Source organism: Prinia subflava, chromosome 5 (assembly GCF_021018805.1).
Source record: "Prinia subflava isolate CZ2003 ecotype Zambia chromosome 5, Cam_Psub_1.2, whole genome shotgun sequence".
NCBI lineage: Eukaryota > Metazoa > Chordata > Aves > Passeriformes > Cisticolidae > Prinia > Prinia subflava.
Window position 1 is genome coordinate 18754905 of NC_086251.1, and position 25788 is coordinate 18780692.

The 25788-nt window shown below is 41.0% G+C and overlaps 1 protein-coding gene across 4 annotated transcripts in view; it reads right to left on the bottom strand.

Annotated features, from left to right (window-relative positions):
• LRRC56 (leucine rich repeat containing 56) overlaps nt 1-25788 on the bottom strand; it is a 61666-nt gene that overhangs the window by 6708 nt on the left and 29170 nt on the right. For all 4 annotated transcript variants that reach the window (XM_063398268.1, XM_063398269.1, XM_063398271.1 and 1 more), the window contains 6 exons: nt 9787-9883; nt 9192-9389; nt 5115-5292; nt 2785-2988; nt 1370-1434; nt 196-302 (listed from right to left, as the gene is read on the bottom strand). In XM_063398268.1, the coding sequence (XP_063254338.1) occupies nt 196-302; nt 1370-1434; nt 2785-2988; nt 5115-5292; nt 9192-9389; nt 9787-9883 (849 nt within the window). The remainder of the gene's footprint in view (nt 1-195; nt 303-1369; nt 1435-2784; nt 2989-5114; nt 5293-9191; nt 9390-9786; nt 9884-25788) is intronic.

Consider the following 25788-nt stretch of genomic DNA (forward strand, 5'->3'; position numbering starts at 1 on the left):
GAAGAGGATTCCTCTTCCTTGCCATCCCGCAGATGCTCCAGGCAGGAGAATCACCGCCCAAAGCAGGGACAGAAGGCGGGAGGCCGAGACTATCCCTCGAAACCGCCACCAGGTGGCCAAAGCGCTGATTTTATTTTTGCAGCAGAAAATGCATGCACAGTTTATTGCACGGCAAGATTTCCCCGGCGGTCTCACCCCTTGTGCTGCTCCATCCATGCTCCCAGGTCAGGGGACACCTTTTCCTGCTGCAGATCACTTCCTCCTCCAGAGCTACAAAGGTTTTCTGTCGTCAGAGCAGGTGGCTATGGAAATGGTACAAGTTATCTAGATATGCCTAGAAATTCTTCCCAGCCCCGTTTCTAGATGTGGATTTTAGAATGCATCAAAGCCCACTGTTGGTGTTGAGTTTTTAGATAATTTTTGAACTCCCCAGTTTTAAGAAGTCCCACTCCCCAGTCACGTACTGTTACAACCTGAGGAACCCAGGGTAGCAGTTACACATTTGTTGATTTATATTTCACTGGATAGCGCCTATACCAATAAGCATATTAATTCCAGTACCACAGAAACTGTATCAGTACATGACCACAGTTTGTTTCCACATCCCAGTTTTCAGCACACAATAATTCCCTAAAATGTTCAAATTTTCTTCAGAAAAGCTTCCTATGCTGAGGCAGTGGCAGCAGAAAGACAAGAGCAGTATATATTTTTTTCCCTGCAGTTCTTTAACATCTGTTGTCAGCATTGAGTCCGTGTCCTGTGCATCTCCCTCATTTAGCCCAGCCTGTTTAAATCTGCTCATGTTCAGCTGTGCTGTGTTGAACCTCAGGGCCCACAAACGCTAACCATGACAAGCCAGGCTGCTCCCCTTTATTAACGGGTGTATCCTCTCACTGAATTACTGCCAAAATGAGCAGGCTGGCCGGCAGGGCAGGGGTACCACCCCACAGCCAAGAGGAACAAACTTTGGCTTTGTGTTTGTTTAGGTAATAGGAATGACCTTGCAGTTTTAGCAAGCTGACATCAAAGAAACACTGCTGAAAAAAGCCTTTTTCTTAATAGCTGTTGTAGAAATCCCATCAAATTTGGCAATCCTGCCTTGTACTTTGCTCACTGCAGGACGATAGGAAGCCTGCCCCCAGCAGCTGGTACGTGACTTTCACACGTTCCCTTGCAGCTGATGGTGCACTGCTGCTAACACACAGGCACATGCAACATCATGGCAGAGACCCTCTGTCCTCCTCAAAGGCAACTGCACGTTGGGGGTCCTTGGACTTTGAGCTGCAACAAGCCACAGTGGGAGCTCAGTCTATCCCAGGAGTTATGGGGGTCACCATGCAGGAATATGAAGTATACAAGAAGAACGTACACCTAGCTTTTGCCTTCTCGCATGGAGGCCCTTGGCGGGGTTCCCACATATAATCTGACGGATTCCTAAGAAAACAGGAAAGAAGAAAACATTTTACTCCAGAATTTAACAAACGGTGCTGGTGTTGAAGGCAGTCAGTATAATTTCCCACACACAGGAAGCTGTAATATTTAAGGGTGTGGGTTCACACTGTTGTCAGCTGGCATGGCCTGACACTGCTGCTAAGGGGCAGTTTTCTCTGCTTCCACCGGAATCTGTCTTCTTCTGTTCCTGTCCTGCCTCCTTAATTGTGCTGGTGCAAATATTTGCGTGGACACATGGTCAGTCAGATCAGGGAACAAATTCAGATTAAAAAAAATAGATTTTTGGGGATCTTTTTTGTTTGTTCTGCTGGCTTATTTTTCAGCTGGATCTTGATCAAAATCTGGTTAAAGAGGTAAGGCAGCACAGGGTCAGAAGAAGCAGTGAATATCGGGTGAAACTGTCTCTATCTCTAGTAGTGTTAGCTGCCTAAAAGTGCCTGTAAAATTACACTCTCATTCCCTGAGAAGCTGTACTTGGTTTCCATGTACATTTCCAAACGTGCACTCAGCTGTTGACTCTGCATTGCTTCATCTAATCCATCATCCTGAGTCCTAGCTATAGGCAGGGAACTGAGGAGAGACTGGCATCTGAGAAGAGCAGCCCACAAAGCAGCCTGGAAACATATGCCCTCTTCCTGTCTAATCTGCAGTCCATGGGCTGGTGGAGTTACACTGTCAAGGTGTTTCCAGGAGTCAGGGAAGGATGGGTGGTATTTCCAAGTGACTAGGGTGAGAAGGGCAGTGGTAGACCTGTGTTTTGGGGCAGCCTGTAGATCAGGACGTGAAGTCAAGGAACTGACTCCTTTTGCTGCAGGACCAGCCTCTGGAAACCCAAAACAAAGAGCTCACTGACAGCAGCGATGCTGCTGCAGTGGGAGACTGCAGTACACACAGTCTGAGCACATGATGCAGCGGGGAGTGAATGTGCATCACCACACCTCTCCAGAGGACTCCCTTGGACCACGTTCCCATGGCTGAACAGGAGGAGCCTGATGTTGCTCAAGCAGGACAGCTGCCATGAGGTCTGAAAGGCAGCAGCAGCAGGGCAGCAGCATTGCAGTATGGGGCTGTGAAAAGAGACAGCAGCACATGGTGCAGGGGGGCAGGGGGCTGAGGAGTGGCAGCCCAGGTGACTTGCACCTTCTGCTGCAGGGGGAAATAAAGGAAAGCCTACACTAGAGCGGGTGAGTCTCATGGAAGACAACATATGCTGAACCCGATTAGCAGTGGCATGGGTGGGTGGTATTCAAAGCACTCTGTCTTTCATCAGTAATAACATTCAGAAGGAGGTGGAGGTGTGGGAAAGAACAGGATTAAAAAAACATACATTACCATGTGTCAAATCACTGGAGTCATCTTCTGTGAACAGCTTATCAGGAAAAACAGCAGGCTCTGGAAGAGAACTGCTACCGGACAAGAGGCTGGCATCACTACACGTCCCTACATCTGCAGAACACTGTGCATTTCCAGCTCTGGAAGTTGTTGGGGGTTTTGGGCTGCATCCAGACTGTTTTGCTACTTCCCCAAGATGCGCATCTAGAAGAGAGATTTCATTAGTGTAAGCACAATTGTACAAAGCTTCAAACCACACCATCACTGTACCTTGCCAATATGGTACTGCTGCTGCACACCTGGAGCTATAGGGGACAGAAAAATATGTAACTGCAGCTACAAGAAACATGCTGGACTGGGTCCAGCATAGAGAAAGTGGTCTTCCAGGGCTGCACAGTCATGGCAGAATCTGGGGATCCCTAACTAAACTGATATTTCTTCCCAGCCTTCTTCTGATCCTGGGCACCAGAGACAGACTGCTGGGGTTATGGGTCAGGAACTGCTCTGTGCTCCCCACCCACCTCGGACTGTGTCCCACATGTGTCCCACAGGTGAGCCTGGACACACCCAGGGCTCTGCTACTTTCCCTGCCTGCATGCCCAGGATAAGTGTAAACTGCCTCATTTGCTGCCCACAGGGGAACCATTCCAGACTTGTCGCAGGCACAGCCTAGACCCCAGTCTTGCTCAAATACCCCAGGGCATTGCTCAAATGCCCTGGCACAATTCAGATGGTGATGGACACCCTACCAGAGCTAGCAGTCAAACAGGGGAAACTGTACTAGGAGTTACAGAAATCTGGGAATGGCAGTGATAGATTTTTCCAGTACTGTCTCAGAGACAGATAGTTCTCTACCACAGAAAGAGAGGTTAAAACTGGTTTTGTAATGCTACAGAAAAGGAAGGATTATACAAAAACTAGCAAAGGCAGACAGAGCCTTGTCCTTGTACCTGCCCAACTGCTGGCTGTCCTGGGAGCCCAGCACAGCTCTAAGAGCAGCATATGCAGCCAACAACCCATGGGAGAGAGAATTTCATTTCAGTGTCCAGATGAATAATGGGATTTTTAAAGTGTTGAGCATCTACCAGCTCCAAAGTGAGGAATCAGCTCTGTGATAATATGGCCATTTCCTTAAGAGCTGAGTCTTGGGGACCTTTAATGTATGTTGGGCACAGCTGTTAATATGAACCCATGAAATGCACACTATGTGAAAAGAACCCAAATCATCATTGCTACTGGAAAGAAAAAAGTACTGGGATGTCTGAACATGACTGTATGAACCTACTGATATAGAGCTGCCAGCAAGAATGTAAGTCTAGTTACACCAGGAAATGACATGAATTCACAATTTTGTGCTCTGCCCCAACTGCTTCTGCCAGCAAACTATGTTAACTGGTTTTCTGAACCTCAGGTAATGTTGCCAAAGCACGATCACTGAGGGATCAGATTTTAATGGACTTTTTCTCTACCATGACTACTATTACATCTAATGATTTGGACCCATAGGGATTCAATAAATGACAAATGTATGTACTTATTCCAAAAGAAACTAAATTTTTAATGGAGTACAGTTGGCAGGCAAACCACAACCTGAGGAGGGGGCTGGGAAGCCAACTGCATTGTCCACGCTAATGGGAAGCAACATGAGCAGTTATAGGAAATACCTTGCAATATTTAATAGTATGTGGTAAAGTGCATGTTACATGACACGTAAAAGCATGGACATCTGAACTATTACCAAGGCTGCAGGCAAGGGGACAACAGATTTACTTTCAAACTATTTATTCTCTACTAACGAATGTAAAGAATTTAATCATAGTAACAACGGAAGTGGAACAGATTTCTTACAAGACCGTGCAATCTTCCTGGGATGTTGCTACCATTGAAGGGTGGTAACCAGATTTCCTTGCCCATCATTAAACTGGAATAGTAAATCCTGTTACATCCATGCTACATGGGATTGACTGTTACCATGGAAAGAGCTGTGAACAGCCTTTGTTGAAACATTCCTTTCCAAGCCTTGCTTCTTCCCATCATGCAGAATGAGCCCTAACTACAGTCTCCCAGCTACTGCTGTATTTACTTGATGCTCTAGAAGTTGTCTTGATGCTCAGCTTAGGACAACTTCCATTCAAATCTGCACTGTTATCTGCTGAATTCCAGCTTTCTTACTTCCCAGGTGAAGAAGACAACATCTGTGGACAAACATCCTTTGTCCCTTCACTATAAGTAAACATTTGCTTTAAAGAGGTTGGCTTGCTTGCTCTTCATCTTTCTTTTTTTACAAATTGTAACTTGAAAAATGAACCCCAACAGGAAACCTGTCATACCTAACCATGAAATGTCTTTGGCTAAACCACCTTCCTTGATGGATTCCTTGATGATTAGAGAATCCTCATGCATCTTCTTGGAAGGAAGGAGAGCAGTCTGGCTTGTTGGTATTCTGTCCAAATACTTCAAGTGGGGAATGAGTTTTTTTACTTCTGCTCTGTAATTATAGTCTGGGTCCTGGAGAAATTGAGAAAGTGGTCAGTTTATTTAACAGTCTGTGGTCTTCCAGTAGCACAGTACTGTTCAATTTGTAGGACTGCCATATAATTTGAAATGCTCCTCACATAATTTCTACTTGAATTGATCATGAAAATGTCCTGAGGACTGCAGAGACCTGCCTTCACCCAAAGGCTCCCTTGTTGTTTAACCACTGACGACTTTGCCATTTGTCTTTGCTGTATTTGTATAATGTGCAAAAGCATAGAAGGCCAGTGATACCCATGGAAAGCCTGGGCACCCCCACCATTCAGCCAATCTGCCTCTCTGGTTTTGTGATTCTCTGGTGTTTGCATCAATACTCAGGTGATAGACTAGAAACATGTTATGAGTGTTGCTACACCTGCTGATGGAGAAAGAAAGAGCACTTCCATGGATTGTGTTTTTAGGCACACAGTAAAAAAAAATGTATAAAGCAAGAGTGCACTGATAGTGGCAGAAACAAATGGTCAGCTACCCACCAATCAATTGCTTCACCCAGGCAAATCTTAAGCTTTTCATGACATTGCATGAAATATTAGAAACCTGCACAAAGCCAAGTCCTCATTCAATACAGATTGGTCACAAGCAGAAATCTTCCTGTGGGGCCTGGCTGGTGGGATGCTCCCTCCCTCTGCACAATGCAGCACTGGTGTTGGCAGAGGGAACTCACCAAATAAAATGTGTTAGTTGTTGTTAAGAGGCAGATACTAATTTTCTCAAACTAAGTCTTTAATCTTAATTTAAAAAATAAGTCAACCATTCTCAGCTACAGCCAATTCCCAGCCATGTCCTGTTGGAGAGAAGAATCATGTTATGCTCATGTTACATCACAGCAACAGAAGCTGCAGAATTTATCAAGTTGTTGCTCTTGGTTTAGATAACAGGGGAAGATGAGCTCATCTGAAAATCAAATTACAGGGAGCAGACAGGCCATCTGAAGAAAGAGCAGTAAATTTAGCTGGACCATTCTATAGATTAAAAGTAAATAAATAAGAGAGCTTTTACAGACCTTTAGCAAGGGCCAGACTACAAGAAGGAGCTTGAGGAATTAGAGCTGGCCATCAAGGGCACACCAAAGTAAGCCCACATCTACTCTTTTCTATATGGTTGTTCTGTACACCAAAAAAAGAGCAAACATCCACTGAAATCAAGAAAGCAACAAAGTCCATGGAGAAGCTCTCAGCAGCCAAGGGCAGGCCCCACTTCGTAATCAACTGAGAGCAAAGCATCTTCCCAACACAGACACTGGCTGGGAGACTACAGCGAACTCACAGCCTGCCTCTGCCACAACTCTGTAAAATACACCATTGCTCTTATTCCCCAGACAAATTTGCATCTGCAACCAACAAACACCACTGAAAACGCCCTAGATATTCCTCTGTGGATACCTGTAACTTGGACTGTAAATAAGATAAAGGTGGTACTATTGTCTGGGTCTTATCTCAGATTTAGGAGGTTAACAAAGCTGGGAAGAAGAGGGTATCACTGATAATGGAAACAAAAAAATGCAGAATTTACAGGCCACAAGAAAAGACAAATCAGCAACTCTGCTGAAATCAGTTCCCACTGGGTAAAAGGTAATTTTGACAGGGGAAGATCGTGATCAGTGGCTCAAAAGAAAAGAAAGGCTAAGTGTATGGACTAATTAGCATTAGAGGCAAGAGATAATCATTTAACTAATAGCATAAGAAAACTGTGTGGCCAATGAGCATTAATTCCTTTGTTTGCTAAAATGTATAAAGAATAAAAAGTTTTGAATGACCTTGGGACTCTACCACCAAGAAGCCCAGGCCTGAAGAATGACCAACAGGGATGCCACTGGATCCATGGGTGGTGACAATATTCCTCTCTCTCCTCTCTTTTCTATTTCTTTTTATTTCTCCACCTCACATTTACTGTTAAATAAATTTTGTATCACTGACTTTGGCAGAAGATTTGCACTGTAATTTGGGCAGAGGCATCTCTCACTAGTCAGATCTTAACATCTACTTGCACAGGAGTAGAGACAGCCATTCTGCGTGGAGAAGAGCAGGAGGGCACACCACCACATACTACTGCTGCTTGTACTTCCATTACGGGACAACACACAGAGTATCCCAAGGACTGATTTCCTCACCTGAACAAGGAAATCTGACATTTCTCCACTACAAGTACACTTAAAGACTGAAGATGCCAAATCTCCAAAAATCCCACTTTCATTGAAGAGGAACAACAAGGGAGTAGAATCAGACCTTCTGTGTTAGGATACACTGCACCATTTCTATAGTAGGAAGCTATGAAAAGAAGTGTCAGTAGCTGTATTTATCTCCATGGAGTAGAAAGAGTAAGCAGGCATGCCTTGTCCATCACAAGCAGGCAGTGCTCCCCTACTGCAGGAATATGTTATTCCTCTCATGATTGCATCTTCCATAAGGGAGAAATGTACCAAAATGAAGAAATCGCTTTGGTTACAAGCAGTTACAGTGTGGTCCCTTAAGGATAATTCCACCAGTTCAAACTAGAAAGGCAAGTATATAATATTTTCTTTTGAATTCCAGAGAGGAAAATTGTGATAGCTAAAGAGCTACCTTCCATGACCCCTTTACTGAACAATAAGATCAAGTCAACAATTACATCTGAAAAATACTATTAACTCATATATTTAAGAAGTGTCAAGATTTTGAATATATGTCTATTGCATGATCGAGTTTTAGTGTTAGCACCTGTTTTCAAATGTAAGTCCAGGAAAAATATCAAACCCAGTCTTTTAGGCAAATTAACAGCATCAGCATGACTTTTTTAAAATACACAGGAAAGCTATGGAATATGTCACAGTGGGATAACAGCATCAGCTCTCATTTTGGACCTGCATTATCAGCTGTTTATGGTGCCATTGGGAATTGCACCATCCTTAGCGAGACCTGTGTTTAACTCTGTGTTATGTAAATCTCTGTGTGTCCAAAGACCTTCCAAAAGACCTGGACGGCAATATGTTGGTGTTTTAATATCCCAACAATGCTTTTTTATGAAGCAGGAGAAAGTGAAAGAGAGTAATAAAGCTCTGAGGCTGTTCATGTAGAATTAGATCTCCCTTGCTTTATTTGTTGAGTGCCCTGAAACCCAAATCAGATCATGTATTACTGTGTTCTCATCTTTGTGACACAGAGGCTCTTTCATGCCTTCAACAAAATACCTCAGCAGAAATTATTGTATCATTTTAGTACGTATGAGGTAAATCACTGTATTTTGTATCTTTAGCTTTTTCTGAAGGTCTTTTTGGTCATTTGATTTTAACCTTTCAGGGCAAAGGGTAACAAGCAGTTCTAACATTATGGCTTTTCCTAGTTACCTCAAGCACTGTTTTTTGGAGCACTCATCTTCTGAGCATGGTGGTGTTGGCGGACTTGCTTTTGGACTGGAGAGCCCCCAAAAGAAATGCAAAACCCTCAGAAATGGGTATCTCACCACAGAATCACAGCATGGCTGGGGTTGGAAATTATTTCAGAGCACCTAGTCCAGCCCCTCTGCTAAAGCAGATTCACCTGGAGCAGGTTGCATAGGATCACATCCAGATGGGTTTTGAGTATGTCCAGGGGAGGAGACTCCACAGCCTCTCTGGGATGCCTGTTCCAGTGCTCGTACTCCAAGAGAAGTTTTTCCTTTAATTGCTGGGAAACAGGCCCAGGTCTTTACTAGCAGCCTTGTATTTCACTTGTGGCCATCTTGGAGATCGTACTGATGAGACCACAAAATCAACAGAAGTTAAAGGTGGGAAATGTATCCCATGTCATCATTTAGAATGATGCAACAGGAAGATGCAGAAACATTTCTCATTTCTAACTGACAGTTAAAAAGCACTGACAAAAAATTAACACAACATGTGCAAACCAAGTCCTCACCTCTGTAGATTCTGCATTTGGCTTCAGGCAAATAAAGTTGCCCTCTACTGTCACGTGGCTTAGCTTGCAACAAAGTCGCAGGTACTGCATCTGGTTGATGTCCTCAATGTTGTTCCCTTCCAGGTCCAAAACCTCAAGGTGATCCAGCCAGGTCAGCTGGCTCAGGTCAGAGATATTGTTATAAGCAATGTAGAGTTCCTCAGCAGAAGTAAACAGAATAAATATGTAAACCATGGGCTTGCACAAGTAACATCAAAGCTTTGCAAAATGTTTTCTAGTATTTGAAAGACTAAATGTCACAGGATGAAACTGGCAAGGAAGTGAACATTTTATAAAGTGTGGCTGTTGCAACCTTAAATAAAAACTGCTAATTTAGGCGTATACTGCTTTAGCTCTTCTCAGGATCAGACCTGAAAGCTGGACCTCATTTTATAAAGCTATTTTGTTGCATTTTTTAAACTAACTCACACAATTCAAGGCATCAAACCAAAGCCAGCCAGAAAAGCAAAGGGCGAGGAGAATGAAGATTGAAAGTAAAGAATATCAACTGAAGATAGTTCTGAGATTGTCTTTGTCAGGACACATCTATACTTACTTTCAGAGAGCTGCAGGAAGAGATCCCATCTAAATCTGAGAGCCCACACCGAGCCATCCACAGGACACGGAGATGGGACAATGAGGTTCCAAGATCCCTTATAAAAAACAATTCAAGCTCTATTTGTATGAGTGAAAAAATTCAAGACTTGTTTTCTTTTTCCTAAGACTAGGCCACTGCTTTTTTCTTCAAATCTCACATTGTTTACAAGAAACTACATTAAAAATCTTCACCCTCGAAAGTGGGGAATAAAATTATACCCGTGTTTACTTATCCCACTGTCTTCTTTGTTTTTGTATGACAGCATGTCACCCCAGCTCTGTTTCATTAAGATTATTCCAAGAGCTACATCATGGTAATTCTACCATAAATCACAGGCAAATGCTAAGAATTAAGCAAGGTTTTCTTACTCTGGCATCACTGGCTGAACTCATATAACCCAAATTAACATATCTGAGCTGACTGAACAGTCAGTCTCACTCTGTCCCTCTTACAGAGTTGACCTCTGTTCTGATTTTCCAGTTGAACGGAATAACACTTTTGCCAAATAACATTTTTTTTAATCAGCAGAAAATTATAATTATTTCCATTCTATTTTCCCACCCTTTGGGTATGGCAAAATATCAATAAGGGATCATTTATATGAACTTTAAACTTTGCGGTCATAACCCAGAAAATCACACACTGACCTGGTTGAGTGCACACATACGTAATGTCCCGCTGGCATTACAGTGCTGCACAATACAAAGATATCACAAAAGGGGTGGCAAATCAAACTGGGGGCTTAATCGCCTGCCATCCTTGGTAACATTAAGTTGCATAAAGCTACTAGTCTAACATAAACAAAATACAACACTTTATCAAATCCTAAACCAACCAAAAGCTCAGAATTCTTGACTGTAGCCATGGTATCAGAGTCTCTAAATAATAAAGAACTGAACAGTGGATAACTAAATTCAGAGACAGTTTATCAGAGAAGGTAGAGACCAGCATGGAGTTCACAGAAACACAGTAATGGCTGAGTAGGAAGGAACTTGTCCATCTTGTCCAACATCCATACTCAAGCGGGACCAGTTTTTCAGGACCACATAAAAAGCTAAAATAGTTCTCAAATAGAGTTTATTTGATCTCAGAATTTTGGATTAGCTGTCTCCTACAATATTCATTCTTATAATACAGAGAATAGTAAGTTTCCTACAGAAAACTGCAGAAGATAGAAGTCATGGGGGCTCTTGTAATCTTGAAATTTCAAGGTAACAGTTGTACTCATGTCTTCTCTTTGTGGATGACAGGGAACAAGACCAGCTTTGTATTGCCCTCTGAGAGCCTCATGCAGCTTTGATATAGCTCTGCAGCAAACCCCTGTAGTCGAGCTGCCTACTTCAGGGATACTGGGCATCCAGCCAGTCCCAGAGGTCAGGAAGGAGTGCTTTTATGAGTGATAAGTAAAAGCACTTTTAGGAGTGCTTTTACCCTTATCTGTATTTTTTGTTGTTTCTCTACCATCTGAATACTTGGGAAGGGCCTTGTCAGGAGAAAGGAGCCTGTGTAAGCCTGAATAAAGAATGAGTGCAAGGAAAAATATCCCCAGGTGCCTCTCTTCCATGATGGGCCAAATACAGGGTTGAATGGAAGTTTCCAGGTGGAACTGGGGGTTTTCACCCCTTTGCCTCCTAGGGACTGGGATGTCCATGGGCATCATTCAGACCTATCCAACTTCATCCATCCTCTACCACTGCAGGGGCTGCAGGCATTGGGTGCCTCTAATTACTCCTTCCCTGGATGCTGCCCATTTAAATAAGCTCACAATGGAGACACCACGCAATGTGTTTATGTAACATTTTATAGCTTTTGAGGTAAAAACAGTGCAGCTGACTCAATGGCCAGAACTATGCAAAAAATAAAAAAGTCAGTCTCACTGAATGTCTCCTTCCATCTAAGACTAGTCTTCCCTTTAGGAGAAAACCCCCAATGGATATGAACCACAACACCTGTAGTGAATTCTGTGCACCCAGGAAGGTTACATGTACTGACACAAAGATTAAAAAACCCAAATTCATATCACCACATCCCTGGCCTTGTACAAGATCTTCCAGGGTCTTTTTACACTGTGTCTATTTTCTAAACAAAACAAAAATTGGTTCTAAGGCTTCCTTAAGGAACAGATGCCTCCCAAAGTAATATTTACAGAAAATTTATTATTAGATTTGCAAGCTGCATGCCTATAATAAGAAAGAAATTAAATTAAATTACAAAAACAGAACCTACCATCAAGCAAGGCCAACATACCCATAAACACAAATATGACATTAGGAATAATGTGAAGGGATTGCACTGCTCATTTCATGGCCCTCTTCAAGCACTGATGAGATTTTCAAATTTTGGAATTTTTTCGAATTTGGGCAGAATTTTCTCTTCTGTAAACCACTGAACAGAGGTAAAGGGAAGTAGTCCCTCTCATTTTTGTGTCATTGAAACAATGTTTCTCATAGATGCTCTGTTTATTAGGCCAGCAAAACTGAAGACAATCCTAACCTGATTACATATGGCAGAGTAAGACATGGTGAATGGACTTTATTTCCAGTTTTATTTTGTCTTGGATTTTTAACAGGAGGATTTTTGCCACAGAAGGACATTGCAGTAATAGGCTTGTTCCTAATGTTTCTCTGTCAATATAAAGAATGCCAAAGCACAGCAGAGGATTAATTCCCAAGCAATTCTTACACAAGGCCCCAAGAATAAACAGTTATTCCCTCTAGTCCTTGATCACTACAAGCATTTGTGGAAGCAGTTTCCTGCTCATACTCAGAAGCCTAAGACTTCTAGAGTTTAATCCTATTTCTCTTTGTTTGTCACAGTTTTCTGTTCCAGAGCTGACTGTGGTTAAACCCAGCGCACACAGACAGGGCCAGTCCATACTCACACTGTGTGCTGGTTCATGCACGGCGCACACTCACTAGGAATTATTACCTAACGAGTCCTTAAAGCATTCCCCTGCTGTGCACATCAGAAGAAGAAGACCCTAACTGAAATGACTTCTAAAGCCTACTTACCTTACTCTTCACAATTTGTGCTACTAGGTCTAGTCTCAAATCCATTCCAGTTTCATTCATGGGTTGCAGCTTTGACTCTCCTACAGCTAAGTGGCACGAGTCAGGAGTAGCACTTTCAAGGTTAAATCCTAATCAAAGTTAATGAGGATTTGCATTCCAGACAAAGGAATCAGGTTGTACGCCCCATGTCTTGGGTACTTGCAGAAGGCAGAACCACTGCATGTTTTGCAACCCAGTGTTTGATAACAGGGTCTTGTTATTAAAGAAATGCTTAAACAGACACTTCAGAATAGAAAAAAAAATAAGGAAGGTAAGGGGAAGTGGTTTCTCAGAAGGCTGAAGCTGGCTGTCCCAAAGCTCATTTTTAACCCAAGAAACAAAATACTAAGAAAGCATGAACTTTGTTACACTGTTTGGTATGACCTGGCCCAATTTTGCTCTCTTGTTTCAGGGAAGAAACTTAGCAACTCAAGGTATCTCTTCTCCAGCCCCTCAAGAAGGGCACTCCAGCTCTCATGAAGAGCAAATGACTGCCACCTCTCTTTCCCTGCCAATGCAGAGGCAGTGAGGAGAACGGGCAAAAATACTTTTTCCCCTTTGGGCTCTACTGCGGAACCAAATTCCTCTTGCTGACACTGGGGTCATGCTAGCTGCTAGAGGAGCCTAAAATTCTGGATCATGCAGTCACATTTTGGCCCTGCAGATCTTCACTCCTGCATCTGTAATGAGTCATCCCCAGTCAGAGATGTTATCACAGCAAAGTACATCTGCAAACATTTTATTCAGTAACTAACAAACTAATCTTTTGGAAGCTGCATGACTCATGGTGCAGCATCAGAGAAAATTCCCCTGTTAATTACTACAGAGATAATTGCCCTTGAGAGCATGGCTGCTGTAAGGTGAAACAGCCATGGAGCTCAAAGCAAGCTGCTCCTCACAACTGCACGCACCTGCATTTCTGAAAATTCTTCTGAAATATTTTGGCTAATGAGATGAGAACTTAAGAGCTCGCAAGAGATGGGAGCGTCTCCTCTGGGACCAGCTCTGAAGCATCTGGCACATCCACCTTGGAGGGGATGAGAGCAAAGTGAGGAGTTGTTTGAGTACACATGACCACCATGGGCGTGCAAGTGTACACACAGGCATGTTTTCATTTATGTTAAGTGCAGAGGGTGAGATCAGCCCAAACTGGGGAGATACATCTATTGACTTTTATTGAAGTGGAATTAATGGGAATCTGCACTCTGATAATGATTGACTAGGGTAGACTATTTTAATGTAATAATAAACTCTTAATAACAATTTATCAGGGTAGTAAGAGAGAAAATCCACTATAATTATACATGCAGTGTAACAAAACACTCCCCCCAAAATAATCATTGAACAAGGCTGAAATTAATGAGACACGTCAGAGATGAGGATTCTCCTGTATTTGGCATGATATAAACATACAGAATATTACAGGACCTATTTGAAAAATAGAAAGTAGGATTGAAAAGTTTGATGGCTGAAAGGAAAACGATGACACACTGTGCAAGGCTGGTGGCAGTAGTCATATGATGCAGCACAGGAATGCTCCAGTAATGTGCAAATGACAAACAGCTTACAGAAGGAAAGAGAAGACACTACAGAGAAAACACAGCTCCCATCAATGCAATGAATAATCCCAATCCACTGGAAAAGTGTCCTGTCCCAAGAGATATGGAAGCTGGGAACTTAACAGGAAAGGCAAAGAATTAATAATCAAAGCCATTACATACCCTGCTCACCCCTGCTATGGTTCATTCAAGCAGAGGCAGAGAGATGGAGCATGGGGTAGGGATGTGTATATCTTAACCTTTGATTGTGATAAACAGAGGACTACAGCCCCTGAAGCTGCCAAACCAGAATCCTCCTGAGTAATTACTCCACATGTGCTCCTACACACATGCTTGCCTGCAAAACACACATTGAATATCAGATCATGTTTTTAGTACCCCAAGGTGCCAAGAAATCAACACAGACTCCCCAAGTTTCACTTTTAACCCAAAATTTTGCATTTCTAATTGATTTTGAGAAAACATTATTAATAAACTGAAGGGTTTGAAGCCTGGATTCCAACTATTTCAAAATAACTGCTGCAGGGATGGGAACACATAAAGCAGCCCAGTGCTTCTGTGAGGGTCTTGGCAACATCCTCCCCACTTGTGCACAACCATTTAGTATTTTTTCCCATGAAATCTGATGCTCCCATCTTGTCATCACTCCCCCAGGCTGGGGAGAGAGCAGAAGGGCAATGAAAAATTTGGCTCACAGCACCCAATAACGAATTTGAGAAATAATGTATTCTTCCATTAATCCAACATCCTTGTTCTTCAGGGACTGATTTGATCCATCCAAATTTTTACTGGATGAATATCAGACCTAGAAAGCCAAATCCTACTCTTGGTTTCACGACAGTAAATCTTGAATAGCTCCACTGAGCTCAAGCTACCCAGTAAACACAACAGCAAACCCCTGAACATATTCATCAGTTTGAACCCCACTGTTTCTTCCTGAAGTCAGTTTTGAATCATTTACCTAGAAATAAAGCACTAAATCCATGGAGCTTGCAAGCAGTATCTCAAAGCACACCTGCATCTGTTGAATAAATCTTCAGAAGCAACACATCTAAAATAGCCATCGATGTAGATTTTATTTATTTTAAAGATTGCTCTGAAAATGAATGCGCTGATAAATAGAGGAACTTAGATTGTAAGAGAGCGACCAAACTACAGTCTTACAAAATAAAGGAATGAAAGAATCCCATCTCTGATCTACAGAAATCAAGTAGGATTTATCAAGCCGCACTGTGATAACATCGATATGGTCGATGTCAACACACAATGGTTTGGTTGCACAGATAATTCTGACATCTGAAACAAAAAAAATTAAACGCTGAATGTTATTTAAATCAGTAACATATGCTCTAATAGGAAGCTTACATAAAAGTTTCATTGTATTCTCAAATAGCTGTATTCAGAATTGTAAAACTGATTGTATGCATGTGTTCCCTGTACTCGATCAAATCCACGACACAGCCCCCAAATCTGCAAGAGTGCTGAGGCCATGTCCTTACTGTCCCTGCAGTGTCCTTTTACAGCTGAACAAATGTCCTGTGAGTGTGATGACCTGCCTTGCTTTGCAGCATTGCAGTCTTTGCTGGTTTTGTATTCACTCTTCGAAATTCAAGTAGCAATATGCTGAGAACTGTTGGCTTGGTTCTCCCCTGTCTCATGTCTTACATCACCATGACACACAGGTTGCCTTTGGCATCCTATGCTCCATTGTGCCAGACCATGGCCCAAGGTGCAAGATAACAAGGATCATGTCTCATCTTTTGCTGCCAGAAAGCCACTTTTAGGCTGAAATACCATGGAAATGTAGCACCTAATAGTCTGGTCTCATTCTGCCTTCTGAATTGTGCAACTTTTCAACAGAAAGAGTTCCTAATCCTGTTGAGACATATTGTTGGAGACTTCAAAAACTAAGCAAAAAGTGAGTTTGCTAGGCAATTCTTAAATACATCAGAGGAAGGCTAGTTTGTTTTAGGCTGAAGAGAAAGCTTGCATTTACCAGATGTCTTCTTAAATAAAAATTGTGTCTATGAAATGCTGTTCTCATAATTCCCTTTTACATGCAAATGAAGAATTTTGGTGTGAACAAAGAGCTATTGTTGTCAAAGATCTTTGCCATAGCATGTCTCTGTGGTCCCAAATTCATAGTAAGGCAACCTTACTATGAATAAGAAGCTGTTTTCAAAATGGGCTGCAGTGCTAATGCCCCGGCAATATTTGTCCCAACAAACAAATTTCACTATTTTATTTTATTTTATTTTATTTTATTTTATTTTATTTTATTTTATTTTATTTTATTTTATTTTATTTTATTTTATTTTATTTTATTTTATTTTATTTTATTTTATTTTATTTTATTTTATTTTATTTTATTTTATTTTATTTTATTTTATTTTATTTTATTCTAGGGTTGTGGGAGGGGTTTTTTTGTTGGTTGCTTGTGTGTTAAGTTCCAAGTCTGGCAAGATCTCATATATTGCCTTTTTAACTGTGGATCTCTGTTGAACACTTCATTTACAGTAAAATGGGTGTCTGGGAGGAAATGCATGCATTTGCCTGGTTCTGCACCAGGGGTAAAAATAGATCAGGGAGAACATTCAAGGTGGTCACACTTCATCCAGCCTGTGACTGCCTTTTCTTCTTTGTTGTGTCAAAGGGAGAGACACCTGTCACAGCTTTTGTGGGCCTACTTAGGCAAATTACAATTATCAAGGAGCCACGTGCTTTTGGCCAGCACTTTCACTAAAGCAAAAGCCTTAAAACAAGGATAGGAGACTAACTGGCTACAGCAGCCAAAACCATAAACTATCCAAGGCAGTTTGGCTGTTTTCCAGGACAGGAGCCAAGGACCATTCTGGCAGTCCAGTAAAAATACTTGAGCTCTGCCATGGACACATCTTTGGCCATGCTTCAAACAGAGACACTGCATAAAAATCCTTGTTGCACTAACACCAGTGCACACCAGTCTCTGCCTCCCCTCCAGTGCTGGCAGGCAAGGATGGGATCTGGATACAGGAGATGACAACATATGAAAAACCCAAACCCAATGCAATACATCTCTGGGCTATTCCTGATTTATAACTTTTTCACTTGTCATTGTTGCTTCTCATTGCCTCACCGAAACCACTGTAGCAACTGCAATATTACATAAAGCGCTATATTACTTTCAAGAACTTTATTTTCCATGTAGATTATACCTCATTCAAACAAAAACTGCTTTGTGAGACCAACAGGAGAGAGATATTTGTAAGTGGGAGTGCTGATACATACACTTCTCTAACTTGTCATATGTGTGCCTAAGGTAACTGAGATGTTCACTTTTACTAAAGTTAATACATATGAAATGTAGCTTTAATTTCAGGTGCTCTCATTTTTAGTTGCTGTCAAAAAAAAAAAAACCCAGAGCAGAATAATGGGCTTGATCAACACTGGTGGAGTCAGGAACAGCAATTCCTTCAATACACGAATATATAACATGTGTGGGAAGGATAACGTAATTTTGTGTTAATTTCCTTTTGATCATTAAAACTATTTGTCAGCTTAGTTAGTGCTATAGCATTCTCACAATGAAAGAACAGTTGCTTTAACTCAGCTCCTACAATCTGAAAGGAACAGAGATTGCCAAAGTGTGGTCCTGTCGAACAAGACTTGCCCTTGACGACGCCTTTTCCACCCTACTTCAATTCCCACCCTTGGCATAAAGCTGCACCCCAGAGTAACTGTAGAAACCCAACACACCATGGCTGCATCCCACTGGGTGTGCCACATCTTCCACAAGACCAAATGGATTTTCAAACAGGAAAAGGTTGAGACGCACAGTAAATAAAACTCTCACACCCACAGATCCACTGCCCCTCAGTTTAACCCCAGAGCTACTGACAGTTCCTACAGCTTTGGCAGTTGTTCATTCTCACTGTTGAAAGCTTACATATAAAAAAAATAAAGGATAATGAAACTGTGGTTACAGAATGAGTTACTTATATTGAAGAATTGAATCCCACAGTGCTTTGAAATTTCCTGCATAAATAACTTTTCAGTCTACCACATGTTGTGTGCCTGTTTCACAGTCTGTTCCAGGTCTGAGCTTTGGCAAAGTAAGATAGATCTATTCCAACTTTGCTTTAATATAGATCTCATCCTTCAAAATTAACACTTAAAACTTCTAATGCTTCAGGGTAAGCAGAAGGAATATTCTGTAAAAGATCCAAATCCTCTGACAGATTCAGTGGTGTTAAGACACATACCACCAAAAAAAAAAAAAAAAAAAAAAAAAAAATCCCTGAAACATCTATCTTTTTCTGTGTATCAGAAATTCTATATTAATTGACCACACACAACTACAGAATTGGATCAGTTTGCAGTAGCTATTCAGTTTTTGTCATGGTAATAGCTATAGAGTTTCCACTGTAAAAAAAAAACCCTTGAAATATTGCAGAAGTGAGTTGATACAAAAATTGAGAGAGAAAACGTAATTTAAAAACAATTCAGCCTGACTATACAATGGGGGAAATGCAGCTTTTTGAGATTCTTTAGATCAGGCACATTTGTATGACAATAATGATTTCCTTCTGAGGCTGATGGCCATTTCTTGTTTGTAACTTTTTCTTTCTTTCTTTTATCTGTGTATACATCTAATAAGAAAACAAAGAAGTTTGTAAGAAACAGATACAAGTACAACTTGGATTGTACAGTGAATGGCTGTTGATTTCCTGCAAATTTCTTTCCTCTCCGTCTCTAATGTTCACTGGAGATCTGGCATGACAGACTTGTCTCCATATGTCCCAAGCCAACACTTCTTCCTTAAACAATAGCTTCAAGTGAGATTTTCTCTGCCTGTACTGGCCTCCAGATGTTCTTTTACAATAAGCAAACAAGATGCAGCAGAGAAGCTTGGGGGACCCCAAAGCCCATCACAGGATTACTGAGACAGGACCTTACAGATTTTGATACTGAAGGTGTTGCTACAAGGCAGAGCCTCAGCATTTCCTTTACAGCACACCAGTAGACATCCCAAATCTGGTGCAGGTGTGTTAACTGGATGTAGATCATCTTGACCTTGCTTTTGAGGCAACTCTAGTAGTTGCAACACTAAACAGAGTAAACCAAACCTCCCTAAATTCTTGCCTACGGTGAGATGAAACAGCAGAAAGTGGAGTGGTAGGATTGTGAGGTTGATGAAGTTCAGACCAGGAGATGCCATAAATGGTCTTTTAAACACACAATCTTTCATAAAACTTCTGTTACCAGAAGTGTAGGTGGTTAAGTTTCATTGTCAGACCTTTGTGTTCAGGTTCTCACCCCCTAAGAAGAACATGTAGTGCAGCTTTTGGCAAAGGGCGAAGAATGTGCAAGCATTACACCTGCTGATGAAATCACAACTTCACCTCCTAAAACACAAAGGCATTTCAGTATTTATTTCTTGTAGCTATTGATCCAGCTGTTGATGCATCTGAGAGATCTGATGCATCCTTTAAAGATCTCATGATAGAAGGATAAAATTTTGCCCCACAACAAATGAGGAACATAGCTAGAGAAAAAGAAGTGTGCATGTATTTTAGGGGAAAAATAGCAACAGACCTTTTGTAATGTGTCTGCAGAAAGTAAGAACAACTATAAACTCCTGTATGGAGAATATTCTATAGAAATTAAATCATGAAACTGATTGTACACTGAAACTCTATCTATTTATTAATTTTTATTCCTCTCACTTGGCAGTTACAACTGAAAAATACAACCATTAGCATAATTTTCCCTCCAACCTGATTCCTTCCCTTTTTAAAATCAGCACTTACCTTGCATTCCAAGAGCATATTTTCCCACTGAACATAATTATTTTCAATAAAAAAAATCAAACAAGTTGCGGAGAAGCAATTCCCTTGTAAGAGAGAATCAAAACAACCTACAAACCCATTAAACTAATGCTGATTGTTTTCTTATTTCCATGAAGACAATCTTTTCACAGCTGGATACCACTCAGGAAGGAGGGATCCAGCTTGAGCTGTTTTTGTGTTAGTGTGCCACAATTAAATTCCTCTAAGGATCCAGACATCTGGGACTCTGCTGTGGGAAACCCAGGGTTGAACCAGTAAGGAAACTCCATCTGCCTGTGTGTGTGCAGGAGCCAAAAGGGGCACCCATGGGATCACTGGAGCCATCTGCTGTGAAGGAGCTTTGGTCCCAGCAGTGACAATCTCAGGTGGTGTGAGTGTTTCTGCCAGAGTGCTCCTGGATGGCCAGACAGGAAAGCTTCCTTAACAGTTACACTGGCAATGGCCTAATTGGTATTTCTTCCCAACCCTACTCTTTAGTGTTTCTCACACCATGATTATAACCATTTTTTCTCATCACTGGCTAAAATTAATATTTAAGTATAAATTTTTGTAAGTGAAGCCTGACATTGGCAGCTGAAACACAGCAGCTGCAAACTGCTGAATAGCCAGGCACATAAGTATTTATTTGCTGGCAGAAATCAACTAGTTATTACCAACATTTTTATTTATCATATCTATCCAGAGAATATACGCAAGATCATGATACCATTAGGCAAAGCCTTATGCACAACTCATTCAAAAGACTCTGTCTGCCCAGGATAAAATAAGCAACTGAGATGGAAAATACAGCATATTTATACAGCTAACCCAGGAGCTGAGTTGTATTTTTTTTTGAAGACCTGGTTCAGGTGGATAGCTGCAAGGCATGAGAAAACATCCTGAAAGGAAAGGCCACTTTTAATGAAAGAAACTCAAAGTGGAGTTTATTTGATTAAAATATTCTCTGCCCACTATTCAGATAGTGGGCAGAGAAGGAGCACAATTACTTAATGGGCTTGTCCTCCTTGCAGGAGTTTACTTGCAGCCTTCCTGTACATATTAGCTATTACTTATTTACCTGGCCTTGTCACTAGCCATGTTCATGATGCAAAAAGTGTTGCTGTGGTCTGTGCTGATCCACTGATGGTTTTTATGTCCTGCATTGTACGGCAGTCACAAAATAGAAACATGATAGTGGTGTCCTGGAAGAAGCCTGCTGCCATGGAACTGCTCAGATGACAACGAGAGCAGATCCTCTTTGCTCTATGAGGAGAGATGCACTGCACCCTCCTCACCAACCCTGCCACAGACAGGAGACCAAACCTGGACCTGCAAGGGCAGGCCCTGCCTCATCATCCCCTTCCTCACAGGTACACCCTGTACCTGACAGTCTGAAACAGAAGGCAGGGGAGTTTCAGCTGGGGAAGGCTTCAGAAAATGGGGTGCTGATGGTGAGAACCATGGAAAGACACTGCAAGGCCACCAACTTGTTTTGGTGTCCTCTGTGCTTGCTGCAGAACGGAGCCTGAGCTTCATCTGTGCATTTGTACAGAAAAAGTTCAGCTTCCCTTGCTGGGGAATCAGCCTTCAGGTTTCCTGGTATCTAAGGTCACAAAGACACATTTTCTACTTTGGGCACCTGACCTGCTGAGATTAAAGCAGAGGTCTCCTCAGGACAGGTAAGTGGTCAAAGCGATCAGATTTCCCTAGGGCCGAAGGCAGACAGGCTGATTGTGCTCTTCTGAAAATAATCCACTCAATGAAAAGAAGCTGTATTTCTGTCTCAAAATCATTACTTTTTATCAATAATATGAATATCCTTAAAACCCTCAATGCTAAATAAAACTTGAGGTCACAGCAATTTTGTCCAGGTTTGTAATAACTTCCAAGGATGTGCAGGCACTAATACAGAGAAGACTCATTAATACAGAGATTAAGACTCAATTTAAATTCTTTCCTTGCACCTGGAAAGCATTCAAAGTCCTCAAAGAACATGTTCTTAAGATAGACTTCATATCAACTTTAACTGCTGAAGGACTTTCAGTCCAGATACAGAAAAGAATTAACAGGAACACTTCCAACAGAAACTAGCCTGCATTTGAAATTAAATGCTTTCCCCATCCTGAAATGTGGATATGAAAGTAAACAGTGATGCTCTGGGTGCTGAAATAAGGGTATGAAAGGATTCACCCCAACCAAATCAGAGCAGTGGTTCTCTGACTGCATGTGTAAGAACAACCAAGAGCAAGAGCACCCTGACTCCTCGCTAAACACAGTAAGAAACTGCTGTAACACAAATACATCATCTGTTGACAAACATTTGCACCTGTAATGCAAACTGAATAGATTTTAGAAACTATTTGGGGATTTTAAGTATCATAACTGCAATGCTGATCCTTGTTGCACAAAACCCATTGCTTTTACAGGTGATATCTATGTACCTGTGTACATGTTACTATACACCAAACATAGTAATCCAGTAATTACAAAAGATTGGAAATGATGAGCAGAAGAAAAAGGAGGAAAAAAAAAGTAGAGGGAAAATAAAAAAGAGAGACAGGAAAGGAATAAGTAAAAATGACAAGGGCAAAAAGGAAATTTAGGGAAATTATGCACCCATGTTCCTCCTGTTTGAGAGAATCTATCTAGAAAATAGTTGGTGTCAGCAGTGTATCAAATTTTGGGATGATCAGTGTCATGGCTCCATCTTATACAAGATGGTGTAACTTGATCCAGATCCAGCAAAGCAGCTGGACCAATGTTTAATTTCCAGCTTGTGAGAAATGCCATTAAAGGCAAACTTCTTATGGCTTTTAAACCACAAGATATTATATTTCCTTAAACTCTTTTTTTGGTAAAAAGGAGGTTTATTGCTAAGTTAAAATACCTAAAGATCCTGATTCAAGTCTCGAAAAATACTTTTAAACATTACTTTAGAGCCGTGAATTAAGAAAGAATTAGTTTGGCTCTGGTTTCTCAAAGTCATAAAATGATCAGCAAAATCTTTACTCAAATCATTTGGCTCATATTTACTGTTATTGTTTTACAGCCAAGAGGGCTCAAAACACTTCAAAATGTGAATACAGAGACTCCTGTGTTGCAAGTCTTGTCTCTGGAAGCTTGTTAAAATAAACAAAACAAAAACCTAAGGCTTATAAAAGTGTAAGAATTGGTGATTTTGAATGTACTCTGCACCTTGTTATTTGAACCTCCTGATAATTTTACCAGCTGAAACAGCCCAGGAATACTTCCCTCTTGTTCTAAGGGATACTTCTGCACTAGTGCAAGACCAGTTAGAGAACTGCAGCAATGAAATGTTAACTCAATCTGGATGAAGAAAATCTGCTTTCCTTCCCTATATACTCCATACTCGTTTTTGTCCCCACACTCTGCAGTCTCTGCATTTCATCTCACTTAAAATATGACAGCCTCTCTGTCAGAAGCAGCTGAGAAGCCCTGAGAGTAGATCACTCTTCTGCTGGCTACAATGTGTAGTGCTGAATGGAGGAAATGAACTTCAGCTGCTGAAACAGCTTCTTCTGGAAACTTATGGGAACCAGGTCCCAAGATTCCCCTATCTGATTTGAAAGCCCTTTTGTAAAGATATCTATCTAAACATTTTTAAACAGATCTTTCCATTCATCCCTGAATTGAGAATAAAAGCAATCTGATAAAAAACACACAGGCTACATGCCAAAGAAGAAGTAGTAATTCATTGGCCTTGAAATATAGTTCTTTTACTGGAACCATTTAAAAAATGAGGACCATGGCCATCCCCCCCCAAAAAAAGGGCAGATTTTAGCAGGCACTCTTCAGAATAGACTTGATTTTTCTTTTCAGAATAGACTTGACTTTTCATCCTCAATTATCAGTTCATAAATCTAGAGGTTCTCAGTTGCTAGCAAATTGGTGAAGGTCACCAAACAAGAACATAATGAAATTATTCTGATTTAGGAAATTAACAACAATATGAACTATTTTCTTTTCACAGTACACTGGATTTTCCAGAGCTGTTCCTTTTAACAAAGGGCCTGTAGAAAACCAAAACCCAGAAACAGCAAAACAGGAATTCCCCTTTAACAACCAAGATCGATTATCTGCCAATAAACTTGGATGAATTTTCCTTTTGGACTAAATTATATAGTTGATAATGGTATCCTTCCTAAGTTTCAAGTATTCAAAAGTAATGCAAGCTTTAGGAGGATTGGGGAAGGACCATGAATTTACAAGTAAGGTAGCTCAAACACATTCCCCATCAAAGGAATCACAACTTCTTGAGGAACTACCAGGCAAAGGCAGTATCCAAACTCACTGACCTAGCAAGCCTTGCTCTCTCATAGAAAATTGTGATACAAGAACACCTTGATCCCTCACTGCCAGAATATGAGTCCTTTGATTTCCATTGAACACTGCATGGCAATGCACACCCCAGCATCCTCACAACTTAAGTTCATATATGAGGTTGACAGGAATAAATGCTTCAAAAAAAATTCAGTAACTAAAGTCAGGATGATAACCCTTCATTTTGACATCTATCAAGTCAATTCTTTCATTTTCAAAATGAAAAAAAAGGAAAGTTTTAATTCCATTTCATCCCAAAATAATTAGGTAATCCTACTCTGCAAGACAAGATGAAACAAAAATAAAGTGACAAAACACAAAGTCTTCCATCTTATTACCCATTCATGCATGCACACTGACAGCCTTTTCTTCATAATGATTCAGCAGAATATGTTTTTATAACATAAAAGAGAATGAAAAGAATGTCTGCTTTTAGCATCCCAAGTATATAAAAAACACCCTCTATCTTTTTCTGCTTTTCTGTCCATGCTTTCTTTTCAGTAAATAAAACCAATCTTCCAGTCAGTCCTTACAAGAAGTTTCCTATTATCTGCTGCCCATTTTCAAATGACAACCACAATGATTCTGACCTTATGGTAAGATGGCAAAATCTGTGGGAATTACTTTCAGTAAGAAGGAAGAACATTTTTTTCTATCATCCTCAAAAGCCTCATTGCAAGGGTTTGGTTGAATAAAACAAAATAATAACTTTTTTGGATATAATTCAAATATCAACAAGATTAATTCAGAAATAAGATTCTGAATTTTGGAGTAAATGGCAGCAGCCTCTAGAATGGGAGCAGCCATGTTACATTAGGTATAGCAGGCATCACTACTGCTGTGGCAGCAATGTTGCTCTAATGGGCATTAAACTGACATGATGCAGACATCCAAAAATAAAGTTCAAGTGCAAGGCTGTGCTTGCATGGGATGTGCCCTTAAATGATCTGTGTTTATCAATGACAGATTGTCAAAGATGGGAATTAGTAAAGCAAAGCTACTGCTGGTAACTATACAGACTGAGTTCACGTCTGGGAGAGCTAACAAAATCTTCCTCTTCCTTTACCTATTCCCTGACAATTTCATTTCACTGGCACACAGAAGGGGGAGCAGGTAGCTTCTCCTGGGGCTGGAGTGCCTGGGAATCATCACAATATTAGACTTGATATCCAAGCCCAAACATTTACATTAGAATAGATCAAA